Genomic DNA, 21,661 nt, shown 5'->3' with positions numbered 1-21,661 from the left:
GTATGCCTTTTCATTTAATAGAAAAAGAAATATGGAATCTCCCTTAAAGCTAACCTGAGAATTTAAGAAGGGATAGTTTGAAACATGCTTGTTTATCTTTACCATTAATTGATCTATTAAATAAATTTGGAAGATCAAGGCTTTGATCAGAAACAGTTCAACAGAAGGAATAGATTCACATGCTGGACTTGATCAGCTTAGGCTGTGTGCGTCTGGTGAAATACTGCACTGTGCCCTATACAGCTGTATGAGTTATTACACATTAATAAAAAAAATCAAATCAATAATTTAGAGATACATTCCCTAGGCACAGAGGATCAAACCCTCTGGATCAGAAACACTTAAGAGGATTTACTGAAATGTACATTTGACAGTCAAGTCTCAGACTTAACGAATCCAAATCTCTGCGTGAAAAAATAAATATGCCTTTTACCTCCTGATTATCTCCTGGCACAGTCAAGTTCAAGTAGCACTAGCAGAGGAATTAGTAAAAAGTAGCCATTCTGCCTCATTTCCCCCAGGGTCTACTGAAATTTGTAACATTGGCTTAATTTACTCACTTGCACTTGAAATTTTCGGGGGTTATGTCATGCTGGTGAGGATACTGGGAATCCCAACGCTGACAAGGAATTCCATTCCAAATGGTATTGATGGTTCCCCTGTAACCTTCTCCTTGACCTTGAATGCATTCCGTTGTTTCCATAGGGACATCAGTGTCATTCATAATACTGTGAGCTATTGGAAGAAAGAAGCTTCAATTACAACTTCCAACACGTCACCTTCCTCTTTGAGCTTATTTGCATTTTGCCACCAGAATTTTTCTGTCATTTACAATATTTTAATAATTAAGTCCAATAAGTATTCCAACTTAACAGTGTTATTCTCACTGTTCCAATTTCCCTTTCATTACAACCTGAAATTAGTTTGTGCTTGAAAAATTCCTTAAAGACCTTTTAGTTTCACTTATCACTATAACTTATATACACTGAACAGGTAGTATTTCTGAAATAATTATGTGATTATTTCTAAAATCAGATTGCTCAAATATCTAGAATCAGTGATGTAATGGACCATGATTGCCCTCTAAAATGCTGAATCTATTTGAAATTTGTATGTTAAGATTCTCTTTTAATCAATTTGTTAGTGTTAAGAAAATCAGTTTTGCTACAAAGTTCTATTTCCTGCTTATCCAATTGCAATGCTTACCATACCTCACAGAGATAAAGAAACCCTGAGAAACTAAAAAAGTATAAATTTACATTTTACCATAACCAGAACTGTCTCCTTTTTACCTCTAATATTTTTAAAAATTTTGTTTAAAAAATACAAATAGTACTTCTTTCTAAGATTTATTTTAAGATCTTTTTAAGAAGAGAATGACACAGAGAAATAGATAGAGAGAGAGGTAGAGAGAGAAAGATCTTCCATCCACTTGTTCACACCCAAAACAGCCACAATGGCCAGGGCTAGGCTAAGCCAAAGCCAAGAAGTAGGAACCCCATGTAGGTCTCCCAAATGTGTAGCAGAGGTCTGTACTCGGGCCATTTTCTGCTGCTTTCCCAGGAACATCGGCAAGGAACTGGATTGGAAATGAAGCAGCCAGGAAATGAAACTGACATTCTAATATAGGATCCAGCATTGTAGATGGCAGCTTAGCTCTCTTCACCACAACACCAACATTGTGTTTAATATGTACTAAGTTATAACTCAAGGCATTCTAAAATTTGTTAATATTTTCAAAACATACATGAAACTGTTTATGGTTTGATAAGGTCAGTACAAATCCCCCAGCTATCTTCGCAACCTAAATGGTCATTCAAGATACCCCTGGTTAAAGCTCAAGTTTTAAGTTGCTAAGGATAGCTTAAATTTTGAATTAATTGCTTTGCTTTACCCCATTATGTAATTAAATTTACTACCTTCCTTCCAAAAGAGAAGTCAGAATTCAATGTGTCTTCAGAGACAACGCACACCCATGAATATTTTTGACATTTAGTACCGTAAATTGTTTCAAATAGCTCTTAAATGTCATTAAGATGTGTTTCTCGCAAACAGTTAACTACAAGATGTGGCTGGGTGTTTTGTATCTTTAAGTGTCAGGAACTGAGCCTAGGCAAATTAAGTGCATTCTAAGCTGAAAGTTATTCTGTGAAGGTTTCTGAAAAGAGGGGGAAAGATTACTTTGATGACCACCTCAGTCACATTCAGATTCCCATTAATTTTCCAATTCATACCTTTATTTCAGGTCATTTCACAAAAAGTCTCAATTTCTTACATACCTACTTTAGAGAATGAAAATAAGACTCATATATCCTAAGTTAAAAAGAAATTCAAATGGGGTTGGAAAATATCCAGGAATTGATCTATACAGCAGTAATTGTGAACCAATAGGCCAGAAAATTAATATATAGTGATTTGGTAATACACATTGATTCAGGAAGAACACAGATTATCAACCTGGGAGAAAGGTCTTGTATAGAAAGTGTTGCTGCTGGTTACACAAGTCCTTCGTGACTTGAATTCGATATCAGATGAATTTCAAAGCTCTTGAGGAACTACAATATTTCACCAAAACAAAGGCTATTAAGTTACTATATTTCTGAGGTTGTGAGGTGGGTGCTAAGTGACAAGAAGAGACTGAGAGTGTGGAAAAGTCTTTGAAAGGGTGGTAAGTGAGAAACAGGTGAAAGGTCAAGCTTGCCTTGCTGTATTTCACATCTAGTTATAAAGTTATGATGGGAAAAGGCAAAAATAAATATTCCCCAGGAATCAATCAATTCATTCGCTTCATATCTTAAGAAGAGAAGTTTGGATTCCTCCATTGCTATGGTTTGAGTATGGTTTGTCGCCTCTGAAATTCATGTTGAAATCTGACCACCACCATGGCCATGTTAGGAGGTGGCATTTTTTTAAAGATTTTACTTATTTATTTGAGAGGTAGAGTTGCAGACAGAGAGAAGAGACAGAGAGGTTTTCGATCTGCTGGTTCACTCTCTAAATGGCAGCAACTGATCTGAAACCAGGAGCCAGCAGCTTCTTCCAGGTCTCCCATGTGGATACAGATGCCCACACACTTGGGCCATCTGCTAATGTTTTCCCAGGCCACAGCACAGCAGAGAGTTGGATAGGAAGATGAGTAGCAGGGACACAAACCAGCACCCATATGGGATGATGGCACTGCAGGCAGAGGCTTAGCTCACTACACCACAGCACCGGCCCCAGGAGGTGGAGTTTTTAAGAGGTGACTGGGTCACAAGGCCAGCGCCTCGGCTCACTAGGCTAATCCTCCGCCTTGCGGCGCCAGCACACCGGTTTCTAGTCCCGGTCGGGGCACCGATCCTGTCCCGGTTGCCCCTCTTCCAGGCCAGCTCTCTGCTGTGGCCCGGGAGTGCAGCGGAGGATGGCCCAAGTCCTTGGGCCCTGCACCCCATGGGAGACCAGGAGAAGCCCCTGGCTCCTGCCATCGGATCAGCGCGGTGCGCCGGCCACAGCGCGCTACCGTGGCGGCCATTGGAGGGTGAACCAAGGGCAAAAAGGAAGACCTTTCTCTCTGTCTCTCTCTCATTGTCCACTCTGCCTGTCAAAAATAAAATAAATAAAAAAAAAAAAGAGGTGACTGGGTCACAAGAGGAATGAATGCCTTTCTCAGGGTGCTCAGGGAGGCTGAAGCAGGAGTTTGGTGAAGCCGAGAGGCCTCTACTTGAGATGTCTGCATCCCATGCCAGAGAGCCTAGCTATGAGACCCAGCTCCTCAATAGGTCTTTGCCTGATGCAGCCAGTTCATCTTGACTCCCAGCCTCCCTAACAGGGAGCCAAGGTCAAGCTCTCAGAAAAGGAACCAAGACACTCAGCTTTCAGGCACCAACTCAGGACTTCCGCCGAGAGTCCAGGGTCCTTACACTGGAGTAAATTCTGAGTTAGGGCAGCCACTGCAAACACACTTTGGCTGGGTTTTGCCACCTGCTGGAACACCTGGGTTTCCTTCCTCTCCTGCTGGCTTATGTGTGCTGTTTGCCTTCTTTACTCCTGAACTCCTGTTCTCAAGCGCTGTGAACGTGCAAGTCACAGACCCAGGCTCCCTGAGCCCAGATGTCAACAAGGACCACCCAGGGCCAGATGTGGGCCCAGCATACCTCAGAGAAACAAGTTCAAGGCTAAGCCCATCAAGAATGAACATATGGGGCCAAAAGGAATACGGTCCCCGGATGATCTACCTGTGGATGCAGGTTCAGAGAGCTGCCTCCTTTGCTATGCAAAGGCAACTTGGCATTGTTAAAACAAGCCGAGCAGAGGGGAGGGAGTTAGACATTCTACCTAGACTGTCAACCTAAAATTAAGTATCAAGAATCACTTCCAGGATGTGTTTTAAGATAAAGGTGATTAGAATGTCAAAGTGATTTGTTCATAAAAAACTTCTTGAAGTTACAATCTTATGGAAATGACCCACGATAATGAACATCTGAAGTAATACATAGAGCCTAAAATTCAAGAGCAAGTTTAAATCTACTGTATAAAAAGAGAGAGGGGTGGGTTGTTGAGCCGAGTAGTTAGAATGCCTGTGCCGAAGTAGCTGAGTTCAGTACCCAGCACCAGCACCTGATTCCAGCTTCTTGCTACATCAGACCCCGACATGAGAGCAGTGATGGCTAAAGTAATTGGATTTCTGCCACCCATGTGGGAGACCTGGACTGAGTTGACGGCTCCCAGCTTTGGCTCCAGCCCAGTGCCATGTGGGAAATGAGAGTTTTCCTTCTCTCCCTCTCCTCCATATACATAAATAAATAAAACATACAGTGAGTTTACTAAGGTAAATAAATATTATCTTAATTTATTAAGAAATCAACACATGATCAATAGAAAATATTAAGAATGATAAAAAAAATTTAGCACTAATAGAGAATGAGTGAGTATTTCTCTTAATCTGAGAGCAAATTTTCTAAGTTTAGTAGTCTCTGTGAAAAGGCAAATCTATATTACAAAAGAGCATTTGTGTAAAAACATTGAAGAAAATATTTCACTGCCAATTTATCAACTACAATGTCAGTGTCAAGTTCAGAACCTGTATCCTTAATGCTAACACCACACCACAACTGAATAGGTCTCCAATCAGCTTTGATCAATGAATCATTCACTTTTAAAAATAGCAGTTCTTTTTGTTTGTTTGTTTGTTTGTTTGTAGGCATGGAAAGCCAAGACACCCTGGAAAAAAGAAAAAAAAAGAAAAGACTTAAATGAAAGATCTCTGCGAGTAAGATCCCAGTGGAAAGAATGGGGCCATCAAAGAAGGAGGTACCTTTCTCTGAAGGGAGGAGAGAACTTCCACTTTGACTATGACCCTGTCAGAATAAGATCAAAGTCGGCGAACCCTAAAGGCTTCCATAGCCTTGGCAACTCATGACTAGAGCCTAGGGAGATTACTGACGCCATAAACAAGAGTGTCAAATTGTTAAGTCAACAACAGGAGTCACTGTGTACTTACATCTCATGTGGGATCTGTCCTTAATGTGTTGTCTAATGTGAAGTGATGCTATAACTAGTACTAAAACAGTATTTTTCACTTTGTGTTCCTGTGTGGGTGCAAACTGATGAAATCTTTACTTAGTATATACTGAATCGATCTTCTGTATATAAAGATAATTGAAAATGAAAAAAAAAACTGGTGTTAAATTGGAAATTGCATAGAAAATTAATTAATTTTTAAAAAATATATTATGTAGGATCTCTGTCTTTAATGTGTTATTTAATGCTATAACTAGTACTCCAACAGTATTTTCACTTTGTGTTGCTATGTGGGGGCAAACTGTTGAAATCTTTGCTTAATATATACTGAACTGATCTTCTGTATATAAAGAGAAATGAAAATGAATCTTGATGTGAATGGAAGGGGAGAGGGAGCAGGAAAGGGGAGGGTTGTGGGTGGGAGGGAAGTTATGGGGGGGAAGCCATTGTAATCCATAAGCTGTACTTTGGAAACTTACATTCATTAAATAAAAGTTAAAAAAAATAGCAGTTCTAAGATCCTCATTATTTGAATCACTACATCAAACAGTTTTTTCTGAAGTTTTTTTTTTTTTTTTTTTTTTTTTTGAAAGGCAGAATGGACAGTGAGAGAGAGAGACAGAGAGAAAAGTCTTCCTTTTACCGCTGGTTCACCCCCACAATGGCCGCTGCAGCCGGCACACCGTGCTGATCCGAAGCCAGGAGCCAGGTGCTTCCTCCTGATCTCCCATGCGAGTGCAGGGCCCAAGGACTTGGGCCATCCTCCACTGCACTCCCGGGCCACAGCAGAGAGCTGGACTGGAAGAGGAGCAACAGGGACAAATTCCGGTGCCCAGACCGGGACTAGAACCCAGGGTGCCGGTGCCGCAGGCGGAGGATTAGCCTATTGACCCATGGCACCGGCTTGAACTTTTATTACTATGTTTTAAAGCCTGAGCTATAAATTTAAAGTCACTAAATATTCACTAAAAATGTTAAAATTGTGAAATAAAAACCAAAATTCTGTATTTGGTTTAAATAATATGGATTGTTTGCCAGATTTTAACTTGGAAGATAAAATATTTTGGAATTTCTAAAATTAGAATACAAAGAATGGCACCACATTAATAAAAATACAAAATCCTACTACTGGACAAATACATCTTTCCAGTAGGGCTCCCTTGTCAAGATGTAGGGAATGTGGGGCTGGCGTTGTGGCATAGCAGGTTAAGCCTCTGCCTGCAATGCCAGCATGCCATATGAGCATCAATTCAAGACCCATCTGCTCCACTTCCAATCCAGCTCCCTGCTAATATGCCTGGGAAAGCAGAAATGGCCCAAGTCCTTCAGCCCCTGCACCCATGTGGGAGACCTGGGTCAACCCAGCTCCTGCCATTTGCTGAGTAAATCAGTGGACAGAAGATTCATTCTCTCTCCCTTTCTCCCTTTCTCCCTTTCTCCCTTTCTCCCTTTCTCCCTTTCTCCCTTTCTCCCTTTCTCCCTTTCTCCCTTTCTCTCTCTCTCTCTCTCTCTCTCTCTCTCTCTCTCTCTTCCTCTCTCTAACTCTAAATGAATAAAATGTAAGTCTTTAAAAAAAAACTAGAAAAAAGTGTTAGGGAATTTAAATGCTAACATCATCATTTTTGTCTTTTGTTTTAATAAACATCCATGTCTTTAAAAATATATATAGCCTTAAGGAGCTGATGCAGTGGCCGGGGGAAGTGAGATTCCAATCCAGTTCCCTGCTAATGTGCCTTGGAAAGCAGCAGGTAATGGCCTTACCACTTGCGACCCTGCCACCATGTGGGAATACTCACAGATGGTGTTCTAAGCTACTGGCTTTTTGGTTTCACCCAGATCTGGCTGTTGGGACCATTTGGAGAGTGAGCCCGAGAATGGAACATCTCTGTCTCTCTCTGTCTCTCTCTCTTTCTCTCTTTGAAACTCTGCTTTTCAAACAAATAAACCAATAAGTCTTAAAATATATAAGATTAACTATCTTGAGAGTTCCTCTTTTCCTTTTGTTTCGATTTGCTGGAAATATTTCTCATGATTTTTGACCACAAGTTAGCAGTATTTCTCTTTAACTACAAAGTCCCTTCTGAAGTTGGCGCATTGGTATTTATGCTGTTTGACATTCAGCTGCTAGAAGTGACCCCATAAACAAAAATGATATAATTCAAATGACAATGTATGAACCACTAACCCAGAGGAATCAAGATATATTTGTACAACAAGGTAATTAAGTGGTTTTCATTAATAAATAAGAATTCTCACGAGGCTTCATGGAGCTGTTTAATAAATATTCACAGACGAGGACTCTGATGAATGACTTGTTCTGTAACCATTTCACTGTGATCTAAATGCTTGATCCCTGCTGCTCATGTACTTACTATTTAAACAGCATGAATTATTCTGACACTGCAGTAAAACAGATTCCTGCTGTTGCCCTACTGTATAAGTATCAAAACCTGCTGCAAACCCAACACAAATGCTTCAGGATAACTGATTGGGAAAAGCCCATTAAATGTTGGGGGAAGCATTCCTTTGCACTTAATCTTTTAACATGGACCCAAAGGAGGGAGGTTTGCAGAGTCTCCTGTGGCCAAACCAAGTGTCAAACAACCACCACAGGAACATCCCCAAAGATCAGCTGAAGTTGATCAAGTTTAGACAAAGCAACATGCTTTTAAAAAACAGCATCCCACATACACAAATATTTTTGCAAGTATGTCTACCAAAATCATACGGAAAATACCAGGAACTCTTCTGAGCATTCCTCACGAATCAAATGTTTTGCCAGGCGTGTCAGTGGTAGCCACGCTTTGGAAGCAGATGCAAAGACACTTAATGGAATCCTCAATGGCCTAGGAGTGAAGGAATGCTTTCCTTTGATGACAGACACAAAGTTTTCAGTTTGGAAATGCTTTCAGGGACAGCAACATTTACTGTTGAATTCTTTCTCTGTCCTATGAAGCCATGATCAGATGCAGTACGTGCCTCTTGGAACATGATTTTCACTTTGCTTTTGGGGCTGTGCTGGGTTCTGATGCTGTCATGTTCGGAAGGGAGTCTCAAGTCTGGGCAGAGAGCAAGAACTAGAACTGACTGTCACCTAGTTCTTAAGACAAACAGCCTGCTCCCCACCCCCAAGAGATGAACATCAGTGGGATAAGATCAGTAATGACACATGAGATCAACTGTTTGCTGTGAAGAGCTGGCCAGAGCCTTCTCAGGGGGCCACATGACCCCTATGAGGGTCTGAGAATACCACCCAGAGAGCACCAGAGCACCTGTTGATTATGAAGAGCCACAAGCATGGATGATAAGTGAATCTTACACTCATCATTCTCTCCCCTACCCTTGCCAACACCCTTACAGAAGAAAAATCTAGATTTCCTGGTGAGGGCCAGCTATTGCTGATCATCTTCCTGTGCTAAGAGCAAGTTGCTTCACCAGCCAGTGGACAACTACCTGATCGCCCCTTGGAGTAGTTCAACCCCAACCCACTATTTCTTATTCCCAGCTACCGAAGAGCAACTGAAATAGGATTTTTTATAATGGTCCCTGGAGGTTGAGAACAGTGTATGAAGCCACTCTCCCATCATCCGTGCTTGTGCTCTTTGGCCACAAAGGGCAGGATCAGGCTCATCATAAAGAGCTTCTTGTTTTAAACTTGACATGGGAAAGTAGTGAAGACCTCCAAAGTACAGACCTCAAATTGCTTGCACGTTTGCTTTCCATGTGCAGCCAGGATTTGTATCTGAAACTTTTCCCTGGACTTGATCCAAGCCTCTTCTGGTACACAATGCTCAGGAGACACGACTTTCATGAAAAACCTTTAATTCCAAAGTCCTATTCCTTAGAAGATGATTTAGAAAAGACCTCCAACTACAAAATTATTCCCTTAAGAAAGGGGATCGATAGCATTGTTTTTGCCTGACTCGGAATACAATAACATGTTATTTCTATGAATCTCTATTCTGGCCTTGGATGAATCAATAAGATTCAATGAGACAATCAACTTTCTTTGACAAAGAAAATAATTTGTTAAAATTATTTCCCAATGCACAAACACAGTGAATTTTGAAAGATGAGTACATTCTCTTAAAAAGATGTCAACGTTCGTTGGTTACTAAGAAGAAGCATACTTTGCAGTTGTTACCAATGGCAGCATACCTAGACAGTCTGTTCATTCTGCCATAACAAAATATCATAGGCTTGGTGGCTCAACCTCATAATTTATTTCTCACAGTTCTTGAGGCTGGGAAACCCAGGACCTTGTTGCAGGCCAATTAGCTTCCCAACGAGAGCCCTGATCCTGGCTTGCAGATGGCCACTTTCTTCCTATGCTAAAAGACAAAGAGATCTCATTTTCTTCTAATGCCAACAATTCTGTAGGATTAGGATGCATCCTTATTAACTCACTTAGTATGAATTACATCTTAAAATCCCTATGTCAACATATAATCACATTAGGGATTAGGGCTTCAAACTAAGAATTTGGTAGGAATGAAATTCAGTCCACAGCAGTATACTGAGTAGAAATCTTAGCTACCAAAGATCTTTCTAGGTCATACTTTGAAAATGATCCTGGACCAGCTGCTATAACCAGGGAAAGCAGTAGAAGATGGCCTAAGCCCTTGGACCCCTGTACCCGCCTGGGAAGACCCAGAAGAAGCTCCTGGCTTCTGGCTTCAGATTGGCACAGCTCCGGCCATTGCAGCCAACTGGGGAGTGAACCAGCAGATGGAAGACCTATCTCTCTCTCTCTGCTTCTCCTTCTCTCTCTGTGTAACTCCGACTTTCAAATAAATAAACAATCTTTTTAAAAAATTAAAAAATAAAAAAATGATACTGGAAATTCAAAAAAATAATAAAGAGAAGGAAGAGGAGAAAATAAAGATAAAATTAAGACTGGCCCATTTTGCTGGTAAGAGGAAACTCATCAAGACCAGACCAGAAGGAACAAATGAACATTACCAGCTCAGGAGAGAAATGAAACCTGAGGATGAGCTGGGGGAAAGGTATGTAGCAAAATCTTCCTGGTTGATAATATGTGAGAAAATCAAGTTTTTACGTGAAAATTGAGAAAAACAAAAGAAACACCAGGAGACTGAGAAAGAAAAAGGATAAACTACCAGCTTCTAGGAAGGTAACACTCATTACTTCAGCAAATATTTGCTGATCTCTAGTAATGGGCAAGATAGTGTATTGATCACAAGGAGAGAAAAAAAAAAAACAGACATGGCCCTTGCTTTGTTTGAGCTTGCAAATTCACATAACAAGAGTTATTATCTAAACAATTTCAAAAATAAATACAGCCAGCACCACAGCTCACTAGGCTAATCCTCCACATGAGGCGCTGGTACCCCGGGTTCTAGTCCCAGTTGGGGTGCCGGTTCTGTCCCAGTTGCTCCTCTTCCAGTCCAGCTCTCTGCTGTGGCCCGGGAGTGCAGTGGAGGATGGCCCAAGTCCTTGGGCCCTGCACCCGTATGGGATATCAGGAGAAGCACCTGGCTCCTGGCTTTGGATCGGCTCAGCGCATTGGCCGTAGCAGCCATTTGGGGGGTGAACCAACGGAAGGAAGACCTTTCTCTCTCTCTCTCTCTCTCTCTCTCTCTCTCTCTCTCTCTCTTTGTCTAACTCTGCCTGTCAAAAAAATAAAATAAAATAAAATTTAAAAATAGAAAATAAATACAAGACCAAGACACTGAGAAGTACCTGGAAGGAGAGGAGAATGGTGTTATGAATATGTAATAAGAAATATAATATGGGATTTGACCAAATCAGGGAGGTCAAATACAGAATTGATAGTGGAAGCAATGACAACAGAGTTAAAATTTGAACAAGTAGCTGTCAACTAGGTGAAAAAGGAAGAGGAAATTATTCAAAGCAGAAGGACCAGTGAGTAAAGGCAGCACAACAAGGACATGGAAGTTAGGCAGTATAAGAAGAAAACCACTGTGGCTCAAACAGAGAGCAAGAGAGCAAAGAGAAATGTGGTAGGTAGTCATGCATGAGGTTAGAGGGAATGGAGGATGGTTTGGTTTTGTTTTTATCCTGGGATGAAAGGAAATCATTGGAGAGTTTTTAATTGGTGTGTGTAGGAGTTGTACAAGTGTGTGGTGGAGGAAGGGTGGTGGAGTGCCCAGATGAGAAATGACACAACCTCATTTTTAAGAACATCATTTTCTTTGCCTTATAAAGAGGGGGTTAGAGCAGAAAACAATGGATAGAGGTGCAATGCCACTCAGAAGGCCAAACATTTATCATGCAAATCATGCCATCTTGGATGAATGAGACCAGGATGGAGTGAAATGTCTATGTTTGAGAAGTTATATAGATGACAAAAATGACAGGACTTGGTGACGGATCCATGTGAAAAACAGAAGAGAGCTCTCTATGTCTAGAATTATTCTAGGCTTTGGGATCTTAATCTGGGTAAATATTAGGACCTATTATGGATAGAATAGACCATCCTATAATATTGTCAAAGAAAATCAGAGAAAAAGATAGTGACAGAAGAGGTCTCCACCAGCGTAAGTTGCAGATAGTAAGAGGCTGGGAACAATCAAAGCAGACAGCTTGTAAAAGTCCATCCCAATTAGTGTACACTAAGGGAGCCACATTAACTTTATTTTTCTTACATAGTAGTAAACATTTTTCTCAAAGAATCCAGGGGCACCTAAGTTTTCCAAGATGCTTTTTAGGGTCCAGGACAACAAAACTCTCTGTGATAATGTTGAAGTATCACTATTAAGGGCCATGATGGAAATGCACATCAAAAACATGAAAAGGTATCATATTTTCAGTTCAATTAGCTATTATCAAAAAGGTAGGAAACAACAAATGCTGGCCAGGATGCAAAGAAAAGGTGCAACCGTTATGGGAAACTGAATGGAGATGTCTCAGGAATCTAAAAATAGACCTACCACATGATCCATTTCTGGGTATATACATATCTACAGAAAATTAAATCTGTGTATCAAAGAGATAGTTGCACCATCATATTTATTTCTGCACTATTCACAATAGCCAGGATACTGAATAAACCCTTATAAACATCAACAGATGAGTGGATAAAGAATATTTGGTATCAATGCACAGTAAAATATAACTCAGCCACTAAAAAGAATATCCTTTCATTTGCAGCAAAATGGTTGAACTGAAAGCCATTATATAAGTTCAATAAGTTAGAGTAAGAAAGACAATTACCACATATTCTCTCTCCTGTGTGAAGGCTAAAAATACAACTGATTTGAAAGCAGAGTACTGATTATGAGAGGTTGGGCAGGATAGGGGAGGAGAGAAACAGAAGTGTATTGACTTATGGATGCTAAAACACGGTTGGATAGGAGTAAGTGTTGGTGTTCCATAGCATGATGAGGTGATGACATTCACAATAACCCAATACATATTTTATGAACAAATAAAAGAGTAGCTCAAAAATTCCAAACAAAGCAATGACAAGGAAAGGGGGAAACATTAATTATTCTGTTCAATCAGTACAATTCAACTTACTGAAATATCACATTACCATATACCATAAGTATGTACAGTTATTAAGTCTTCATCAAAAAATTTTATATTTAAAATGATAGAAATGCTGACTAACCTATTTGACCTTCAACATTGATTATATGTATGCAATTATCACTGTGTATCCCATACAGTTAAAATAATAATTTAAAATTTCATGTAAGTGCACACACATGCACACACACACACACTTGTACTTCAAACTGGAGTTTCCAGATGATTTGTGATATGTGATATATCAAAATATTGAAGGCAGAAGGAAATATGAAAAAAAAAACTTACTGTTTTCTATTGAGGTGACATTAAAGATATTTGACTACAATGCCAATGATTTCCCTATTTTTCTGAAAAATATAGACTTTTTCATTCAGGATATATCTATTAACATCCAATGAGTATATAATTTTAATTTTTAATGCATTAATCAACTTTTGAAGACTGCTTTTATTTCTAGTAGAGTATTAATTCTTATAACCACATAAATAACTTGGACTTTCCAATAACAATAGATAGTATAAAGGTATAGTTTGTGAACTGGTGTAACTAATTAATGAGATGTACCAAGGGACATCAATCACCAGGCAATTTTTCAAATACCGAGGACCCATTGAAGTTCACTTCAGAGAAACACAATTAGTATCAACCAATTTTTTATTTCTCTGAGAAGCAGTGAACGAACAGATAGAACAAACTGTTATTCAGAATATGAACTTACTTCAGGGGCAAATCTAAGAAACTCCATGCTTCATTCAGGCACTCGATGGGATTTTCAGTCTTGTTATATATTTGCAATGTTTTAAAATCCCCTATGCCCAGAACTCTGTTAAGAGTCACATAGCTGAAATATTTGTGGGCTGCTGACATTTGGGCAGATACTTCTTCTGAGGAAGACGGGGTGAAGGGAGGTGAGGAAGGCCTGTCCCAGGGCGCCCTGACACACATCCATCAGACAACAAGAGACATTCCTCCTTCCCTTGGATAGATACGCTGATTGTAACATGGAAGCTTAGATGCCAGATGACAGGGACAAATTTATCGTTCATTCAGCAAACGAGGAACTGACAGTAGCGCTCAAATCTTGGCTCTGAAAGGTGTAATATCCCAATACCAACACAGCTTCTGCTTTTGCTTACTCACTTGTGCTAAAGCTCTAAAAATTCAATTCTCCCGTAAGCCTTGGTCTGATGTGTTCCCTTCTGTCTCCCAAAACGTAGGAAAGGGTTTGACAAATAAAGGCTTTTCAGAAAGTACTTATTGAATGAATGCCATGAGAAGGGGCCAACAACCCTCTTGGTGTTCTCCTCAAGCTTGGAGGCATTGACTTAGGCTCAGGTTCTGCCATTACTATTCACTGGGGATGTTCCATGACCTTATTCAGAAGACTGAATTTAGATTTGCTGTGAGCACAGAAGCCAACCACATGCATCTCACTCTGAGTGGAACTAAACTTACTCTCTCTTCTCAGTTAATACCATGCTTACATATGCTTCATCTCCTAAACAAGTTGGGCAATATTTTAGCCATTTCTCTGTCCTTGCTCCATTTCCCACTGTATCCAATTTGTCATTACATGAACTATGCATTCTCTTCTAAAATAATTAATAAAAGGACAGAGCAACAGAGAGAGGAAGAAAAAGACAGACAGAATCTTCCACCTGCTGACTCACTCCCCAAATAACTTCAACAGCCAGGACTGGACCAAGCCAAAGCCAGGAGCCAGGAACTCCATCTGGTCTGTGGGTGGCAAGGGCCCAAGACTTGGCCTATCATCTACTGCTTTTCCAGGCCCATTAGCAGGGAGATAGATGGGAAGTGGAGCAGTTAAAACTCAAACTGGTATTCTGATGCAGGTGTCCCAAGTGGTAGCTTAACCCCACTGTGCCACAACACCAGCCCCCTGCACTGCATTCTACCTTTTTAATATTGTTCTATTCTTCCTCATCTTGATTTTCTCACCTGTCTATTGCCTTGACTCACAGGATTTCATTTCTTATTGGCTTGTCTTTTATGTTGGAGAGTCTGTTCTGCCTCACCTCATCATATTTCTCTGAAAGACTTTCATATGTTGAAGTTAAATTCTTTAAATTTCCTATGGCCACAGGATTTGAGAAATGAATGCACAATATACTAAATGCACAGAGACATACATACACGCAAATTCACACATGTGTTTGTATAAGTATATATTCTGCATAGCTATGCAATTATTAGTCGTTCGCAGTAAGCAACATTTTTAAAGTATTTTCAAATATCACCAATTTTAATGTCCCCAGAGCAATGCACTATCACAAAATCCAGGAGGAATAAGAGTTCAGTACAGTGGGAAAAGGCAGTAAAGAAAAAGAACTTCAGGATATTGAACTCGCTTGATTGCTGAGGAGCCCTTTCACTTCAGACAGAGCACTTTGGAGAAGAATCCATAAGGAAGCAAAGGAGCTGGGAGTTCAAGCCCTTTTAGCTGTCCGTGCCCACAGAACCTTCGGAGAATCTTCGTATGTCCCTGGGTTTCCTGGACAGCAGTTTGGAGATCACTACTCTCAATCCTAAAGGAGATAGGACCACTTCTCCTGTTTCGATTTCCATTCATGGCAACCGGATGAGCTCTTCTCGTTTCCTGCTTGATCTGCCTCATATCAACTGAGCTTTTCTCATCCTCTTTAATTTCTCTGTTGTTACTCCATACCCACGTAAACTCACCCACCACATCTTCAATATTGCAGAGCTGCTGTGAGCACACATGTCTTCACACCTGGCCTAATCACAGCCACGTTTTACAACTGAAATAAGCACTATCAATACGAGATAGATAATGCCTCTCTCTAGGTGTTGGATAAGTTGTGGCAATTATGATTTTCTAATACAGGTATCATGTGATCAAATCAGAATTTAACCACCTTCATTCAACCATCAACAGGGTGACACAATCATCAACTCTAATCTTTTATTTAAACACATTAAAAATCAAGGATGAGTTTACCTAGCTTGATAGAACCAGAAAGTTGACCCAAGAATTTAATGATAGAAATATAAAGTAATCATCAATTATCTGTTACAACCAGTGCAAGCAAGTAGGGAAAAAAAAACTGTGCTACCACTATAAAGAAGGAAACTGCCAGACTGTGGGCTGGGTCATATTTCAGAGAATGGTGGGCAGCTTCTTAAAGCTGGAGATCTCAGCCACAACCACAAGAAACTGATATTGAACTTAAACTAGGATGCTAAGTCTTAGATGAGATGGCAAGACTGGTGGGCACCTTAATCATGAACTTGTGAGACCCAAAGCAAGGAACTCACTTGAGTCACATCAGACCCAAGGCCCACAGAAGCTATGAGACAATAAAACATCTTTGGCAATATGTTATCTTTCAATAGTAAACCAAGATACAATGGAAACCACCACCAAGTTTCCTGGTTTTGCACTTCAAGTTTTGCTATATATCAGCATAAACATTTGAAAAAACATTCAGAAAAGATTATCTAAGGTTTCCAGAGTACCAGTTGTACTTCATTCACTTCAATAAAACAATCATCACTTTATTTCTATTTTTATACCATTATCATAGGTACACATATTCTTAAACTAAAATATCATCCTCTAATAAAGTATTTCTAAACTATTCCCAAAGCTCAGGAGATTATTTGAATCTTAATATTGTAAGTTTGGTTGACAAATTCTATGATAATTTTCTTAGAATTAATATTTGATAAGCACTACTCTCTAAGAAAGCCATTAGATTTATTGCATGTCAATTTCATCATTGGTCAGTTCCTCTTTTCACAAAAAATAAAAAGAAGACTTTAATATTTAGGAAGCATCATATTAATTCTATCTGTCTTCTCTCCTAATATATTTTTTTAAATATCCTAAATATTGTTTTTGAACTGAGGAGGGCAACACTTGGGTGTCTTAGTGTGTGCATGCCAGTCAAAGGGTGAATTTGCAGGTGAGTGTGTGTGCACGCATGTGTGTTGACACTGGTCTTATTGCAGAGACAAGACTTATAGGATCACCTAAAACACAAAACAACAGAAGGGGAACAGTTGGTTTATTGTCCTTAACTGGTCTAGGATGAAGGAAAGATTAAGAAGATTAAACAAATCAATGAGTGGAACTAGCCCAATCTATACAGATGGAACACTGTCACAGGATCTTTGTTTTATTTTCAAAGATAAAGCAGGTGATTGCATTTCCTGGGAACACTACGTTTCCCTCTGAGAAGCTTCTAGACCCTAAAGTGAGTCCACATATGCTTGGCACATCCCCTTTCTATGGGCTCTACAACAGGTGTCCACAACATTTCCTTTTATTAGCAAGTCACAGTGGAGCGACATTGACCTTGGCATGGGTACAGTGGGAAAATCACTGAATCAGGTTTGTCTAGAAGAATATTGTCATCATGCTGCTATGGGGAAAGATGCAAATACCTATCCATGTCCTCATAACTATGCACATTACCCTGGGTGCCGGTGCCCGACCTTAGGCAGTTGATTTATTTTATGTCTCTGTATATAAATGCAAACCTTTATGTTATCAAGCTAACTTATAACAGCGTGACACTTTAAAGTATTTATGAAATCTATTGATCTGAAAGCACTTTAGAATCCAGTTGTAAAAAAAGGAGACTTGAATTCAAAGAAACAAAAACAGGTCTACAGAGGGGTCTTTAGAAAGTTCATGGAAATGCATATGATGAAAAAACTCTACATGGACTTCAAACATCAAAATAAACATCAAAATTAACATGTTTTAATTCAATTTTCCATGAACTTTTTAAACTTCCATGAAGTCTCCTCACACAATTTCAGAGAAAAGCAAAAATGTATCAGTTAACCATGGAGGAGAGGACCCTGCGTCTGGACTTCAAGGGATATCACAAGAAAAAAAAAGTTTTTCGGCATAAATTTAGCAGAGCTAGATAAGGCCCACCTTATAGAAGGGGCTGGCTCTGTGGCAGCATCCCATAAGGGCAGTGCCAGCATCCCATAAGGGGACCAGTTCAAGTCCCGGCTGCTCCACTTCCGATCCAGCTCTCTGCTATGGCCTGGGAAAGCAATGGAAGATGGCCCAAGTCTTTGGGTCCCTGCATCCCCATTGGAGACCCAGAAGCTCCTGGCTCCTTGCTTTGGATCAATACAGCTCCGGCCATTGTGGCCAACTGGGGCGTGAACTAGCGAATGGAAGACCTCTCTCTCTCTCTCTCTCTCTTTCTCTCTCTGCCTCTCCTTCTCTCTGTGTAACTCTGACTTTAAAAAATAAATAAATAAATCTTTTTAAAAAAGGAAAAGAAAAGAATAGTAGAGACTGATTAAAAACACAGGATGGATCATCATACAGGCTAGGTGCAAGGACAGCCAGGGGCCTAGGGACCAGCTACAGCAGACTGAAGACATCCATGTGCAGCTCCTATTGGACTTAACTATTCTCAACTGCAGCCTCTGTCAATCACCAGAGGAGTTCACAGCCAGCTCATGCTGAAGTGCCCAAAGAAGACAGGTGGCAAGGACGCAGGACTGAAGGGTAAGAAGCAAGGTGCTAGCTTCTGCTGTCCTACTGACTTTGTGATGCTGCACACCTGCCCTGGGCTTTCTCTTCATCTGAGAACTTTTCTTATTTTCTTGATAGCATGTGAACATTTAGGACTTTCTCACAAGGCATAAACATCTTCCATCTATGTGTGAACTTGTGTTTTTACCTCTTGCAAAATAACGGCTCTCTGAAAAATGCAAAAGATGAGGTAGGATGACGTAACCCATTTTAGAAACATTAAAACCTGCACACGTGAAAGCATCGAGTCAAATAGTTGTTAACCTGCCTCACTAATAATCGCCTGCTTAGATCCAGTCCATGAAAGGAAAAGGAAGCAATAAATTTGACCCTAACTTACCACACATTTTAATTGCACAGTACTCCCAGGGGGTGTCAGGGTCAAGAGTATAGCACCATGGCCTCGGCTTGCCATCAGGATTGCGGCAATAATTATCATCAAAGCCCTTGTCGGGATATCTGCAAACCACACCAAGAAAAGTGTCACGTAAATCTGCCTGGAGTCACCACCCAGCCCTCAGCTTGCAAAACAACTCCCCTCTTAGTTTGGATACCACTAGCTAGGACAGAAGGACATTTCTTCTGTCTTGCCTTGTAAGGACTGCTAATCATTGACTACTAAATGGACTAATTGACACTTTTCCCAAAGTGCAGACTGCCATCCCCTTTGCTAAGCTAGGTCCATTTGGTACTTGTCTACCAACGGAGGTCCCAAACCGAGTCCCCTTCTCACAGAGCCCCAGTGAAGGACAGATGACATAAACATGACCCCCTGTAGAATGCTCATTAAGAAAACAGGCCCTCCACTAGGGCAGGCTTTAAGTTCACACTGCAAGTGGGGTTTCAATAGCTCTGTTACTAATGATAGCCCAATGTGGGAAACAGAACCTTCTAGGTCATGCCCTCACCTCCACCAGTGCAAGGAGCCCAACTCCTTCTCCCCAGCCCAGCCCACCTCCCTTTAAATCTAGTCTGGAATTAGTGACTTGATACTAATTGCTACCATATCCCTTCTCTTCTCTCTGGTAAGAAAAAAAATGCTCTTAAAAGATACACCAGAGTGAGTTTTAATTTCACTTAAAAGAGCAACAACTAACAGAAAGCAATAGAGGAGGGGGAAGAGAAAGAAAATACAACTTCCAGCAATTTCCAAAAAAGGATGGGGAAGGAGTCTCCTCTGTAATTCATCATGGTTTTTATCTTTTATCAGAAAAATAAATGGATTTCTGGGAATTTCCTTTTTTTTTCAATTTAAAAGTTTTATATGAAATAAACAGTAGACATCCTTGGTTTGGGGAACTATTTGAGCTCAAAATCTATTCCTGGGAAAGAAGACAGACTTAACTGCTTAACTTCACCATACTGGCCATCCATATTGGCACCTTCAAAATACACCTGTTAAGGGAGGGTATGGTGGTATGGTAGGTTAAGGTACCGCGGGGGATGTGTGTACCTCCTACCAGAGTTCCAGAGGTTGAGATCCACCTCCACTTCTTATCCAACTTCCTGCTAGGGCACCTGGGTGGGCAGCAGATCATAGCCTAGGAACTTGGATTTCTGTCACCCAATTGGGAGAACAGATAGAATTCTTGGCTCAGCCCAGCTGTTATGGGCGTTTGAGGAGTGAACCTGAGGTTGGAAGTTCTCTCTCTCTCCCTCACTTTCCATCTCTCCCTCTCTCTCAGCCACTCTACCTTTCAAATAAAGAAAGCACTAAAAATAATGCCCCAGGAGAAAGCAAGTGTGGAATTTTTGCTCCACTTTTCATTCCCTCTCTATGAACATGACCTAGATCGTGGTGTTACCTATGTGAGTCCAGAGTACCTGAGTCTCTGAAGCAGCTCTGCACAAGGAGACCAGTCTGCACTTAGCTATGGTGCCTCCTCCCACAACACAGGCCTGTCAAAATGACCATTACTGAATTGGCCATCTTAGTGATGTTACTGGCAGGAAAGAGGGAGCCTCTCTTAGTGCTTCCACTCTGCACCTCAGCAATGGTCCCAAGTTCAGGACCACCCTGATCTTAGGAACCCTTAATCTCCTCAGCCAAGGCCCATTGAAAGCATGGCCTGTGTGCTCATGCACCTGTTATAAATCTCTTAGCCCTAAGACTTTCCTCCATGTACCCTGACTCCAACACCTCAGTCAGAAGAACCCTGAGCAATCAGGGAGTTCTGAATCTTAGGCCCAAGCCCCACCAGGAGAATGTCATAGAAAGAGAATGTTCATGACTGCTTGTCATGGAGCAAAATGACAGCTTGTGGAAAAAATTGTGGGAAGCATGATTCCGTGCTTTTACCTTTCGGGCAAGAATTTGTGCCGGTGTGGTGTCTGATGGTCCCAGCGCTGACAAATCTTGCCTGATTCTGTGTGATCCATGGGGCCTCGATAACTTTCCCCATTGCAGGTCATACATTCAACTAATAAAATTAAAGTAGGGCACGTTAATTGTTTGTGACAGCAAAATCAAGAACACCACTGTCCCTTTTAAATAACAGTAAATCACCTGTTTTTCAAAGTAGATTTCAGAACCCTACACACATCCTTATCTCTTTAAAGTAGAGTTTAATGTCCATCACCAGTGGCATAAAATACACCGTGCAGAACCCTTTGCAAGGCTTAAGTGAGATTTTCGTAACTTTTATCAGACCAATTGACCTGAGTGTCAGGATGCTGTCCATTTAACTTTTAATAACTGTGCAAAAAGTTATGTAGAAATTGGAAATATAGACCCTGGGGATTTTTCTATTACTGCTCTAAAATGTAAGGGTCTCAGTGTGTGTACTGTCAGCACAATAGTGTTGCTCTCTCCACTCCAAACACAAAAACAGGATTTCCACAATGTACATTGGGCACCTGTATACTCTGACAGTTTATGGCATAATCAGTAACTGACTGGTTTTAGACCAGGTTCAGATGGAATTCTGGTACAATTCAAAGAATGCAGATATTTTTAAAAAAAGAATTCACAACTCCTTCCTGCTAGCAAACATCCATGTTGAATAGCTGGGCAGACTCATGCTTTTATCTAGCTTAGAAAATGACCTACTATTGAACTCTTCGTACTCATTCTTTTTAAAATTTATAAGCTGATCT

General features: G+C 40.5%; 1 protein-coding gene across 4 annotated transcripts in view; it reads right to left on the bottom strand.

Annotated features, from left to right (window-relative positions):
- Window positions 1–21,661, bottom strand: part of HGF (hepatocyte growth factor) — a 77,370-nt gene that overhangs the window by 32,812 nt on the left and 22,897 nt on the right. For 3 of the 4 annotated variants that reach the window (XM_062209781.1, XM_062209611.1, XM_062209699.1), the window contains exons 6-8: window positions 20,865–20,985; window positions 18,906–19,024; window positions 561–735 (exon numbers count right to left, since the gene is read on the bottom strand). In XM_062209781.1, the coding sequence (XP_062065765.1) occupies window positions 561–735; window positions 18,906–19,024; window positions 20,865–20,985 (415 nt within the window). The remainder of the gene's footprint in view (window positions 1–560; window positions 736–18,905; window positions 19,025–20,864; window positions 20,986–21,661) is intronic. The other variant, XM_062209866.1, reaches the window with a different exon arrangement.

The sequence above is a fragment of the Lepus europaeus genome, chromosome 1, assembly GCF_033115175.1.
Source record: "Lepus europaeus isolate LE1 chromosome 1, mLepTim1.pri, whole genome shotgun sequence".
In the NCBI taxonomy this organism is placed as follows: Eukaryota; Metazoa; Chordata; class Mammalia; order Lagomorpha; family Leporidae; genus Lepus; species Lepus europaeus.
Note: the sequence above shows the minus strand (reverse complement) of the source record. Positions and strands in the feature narration are given on the sequence as shown.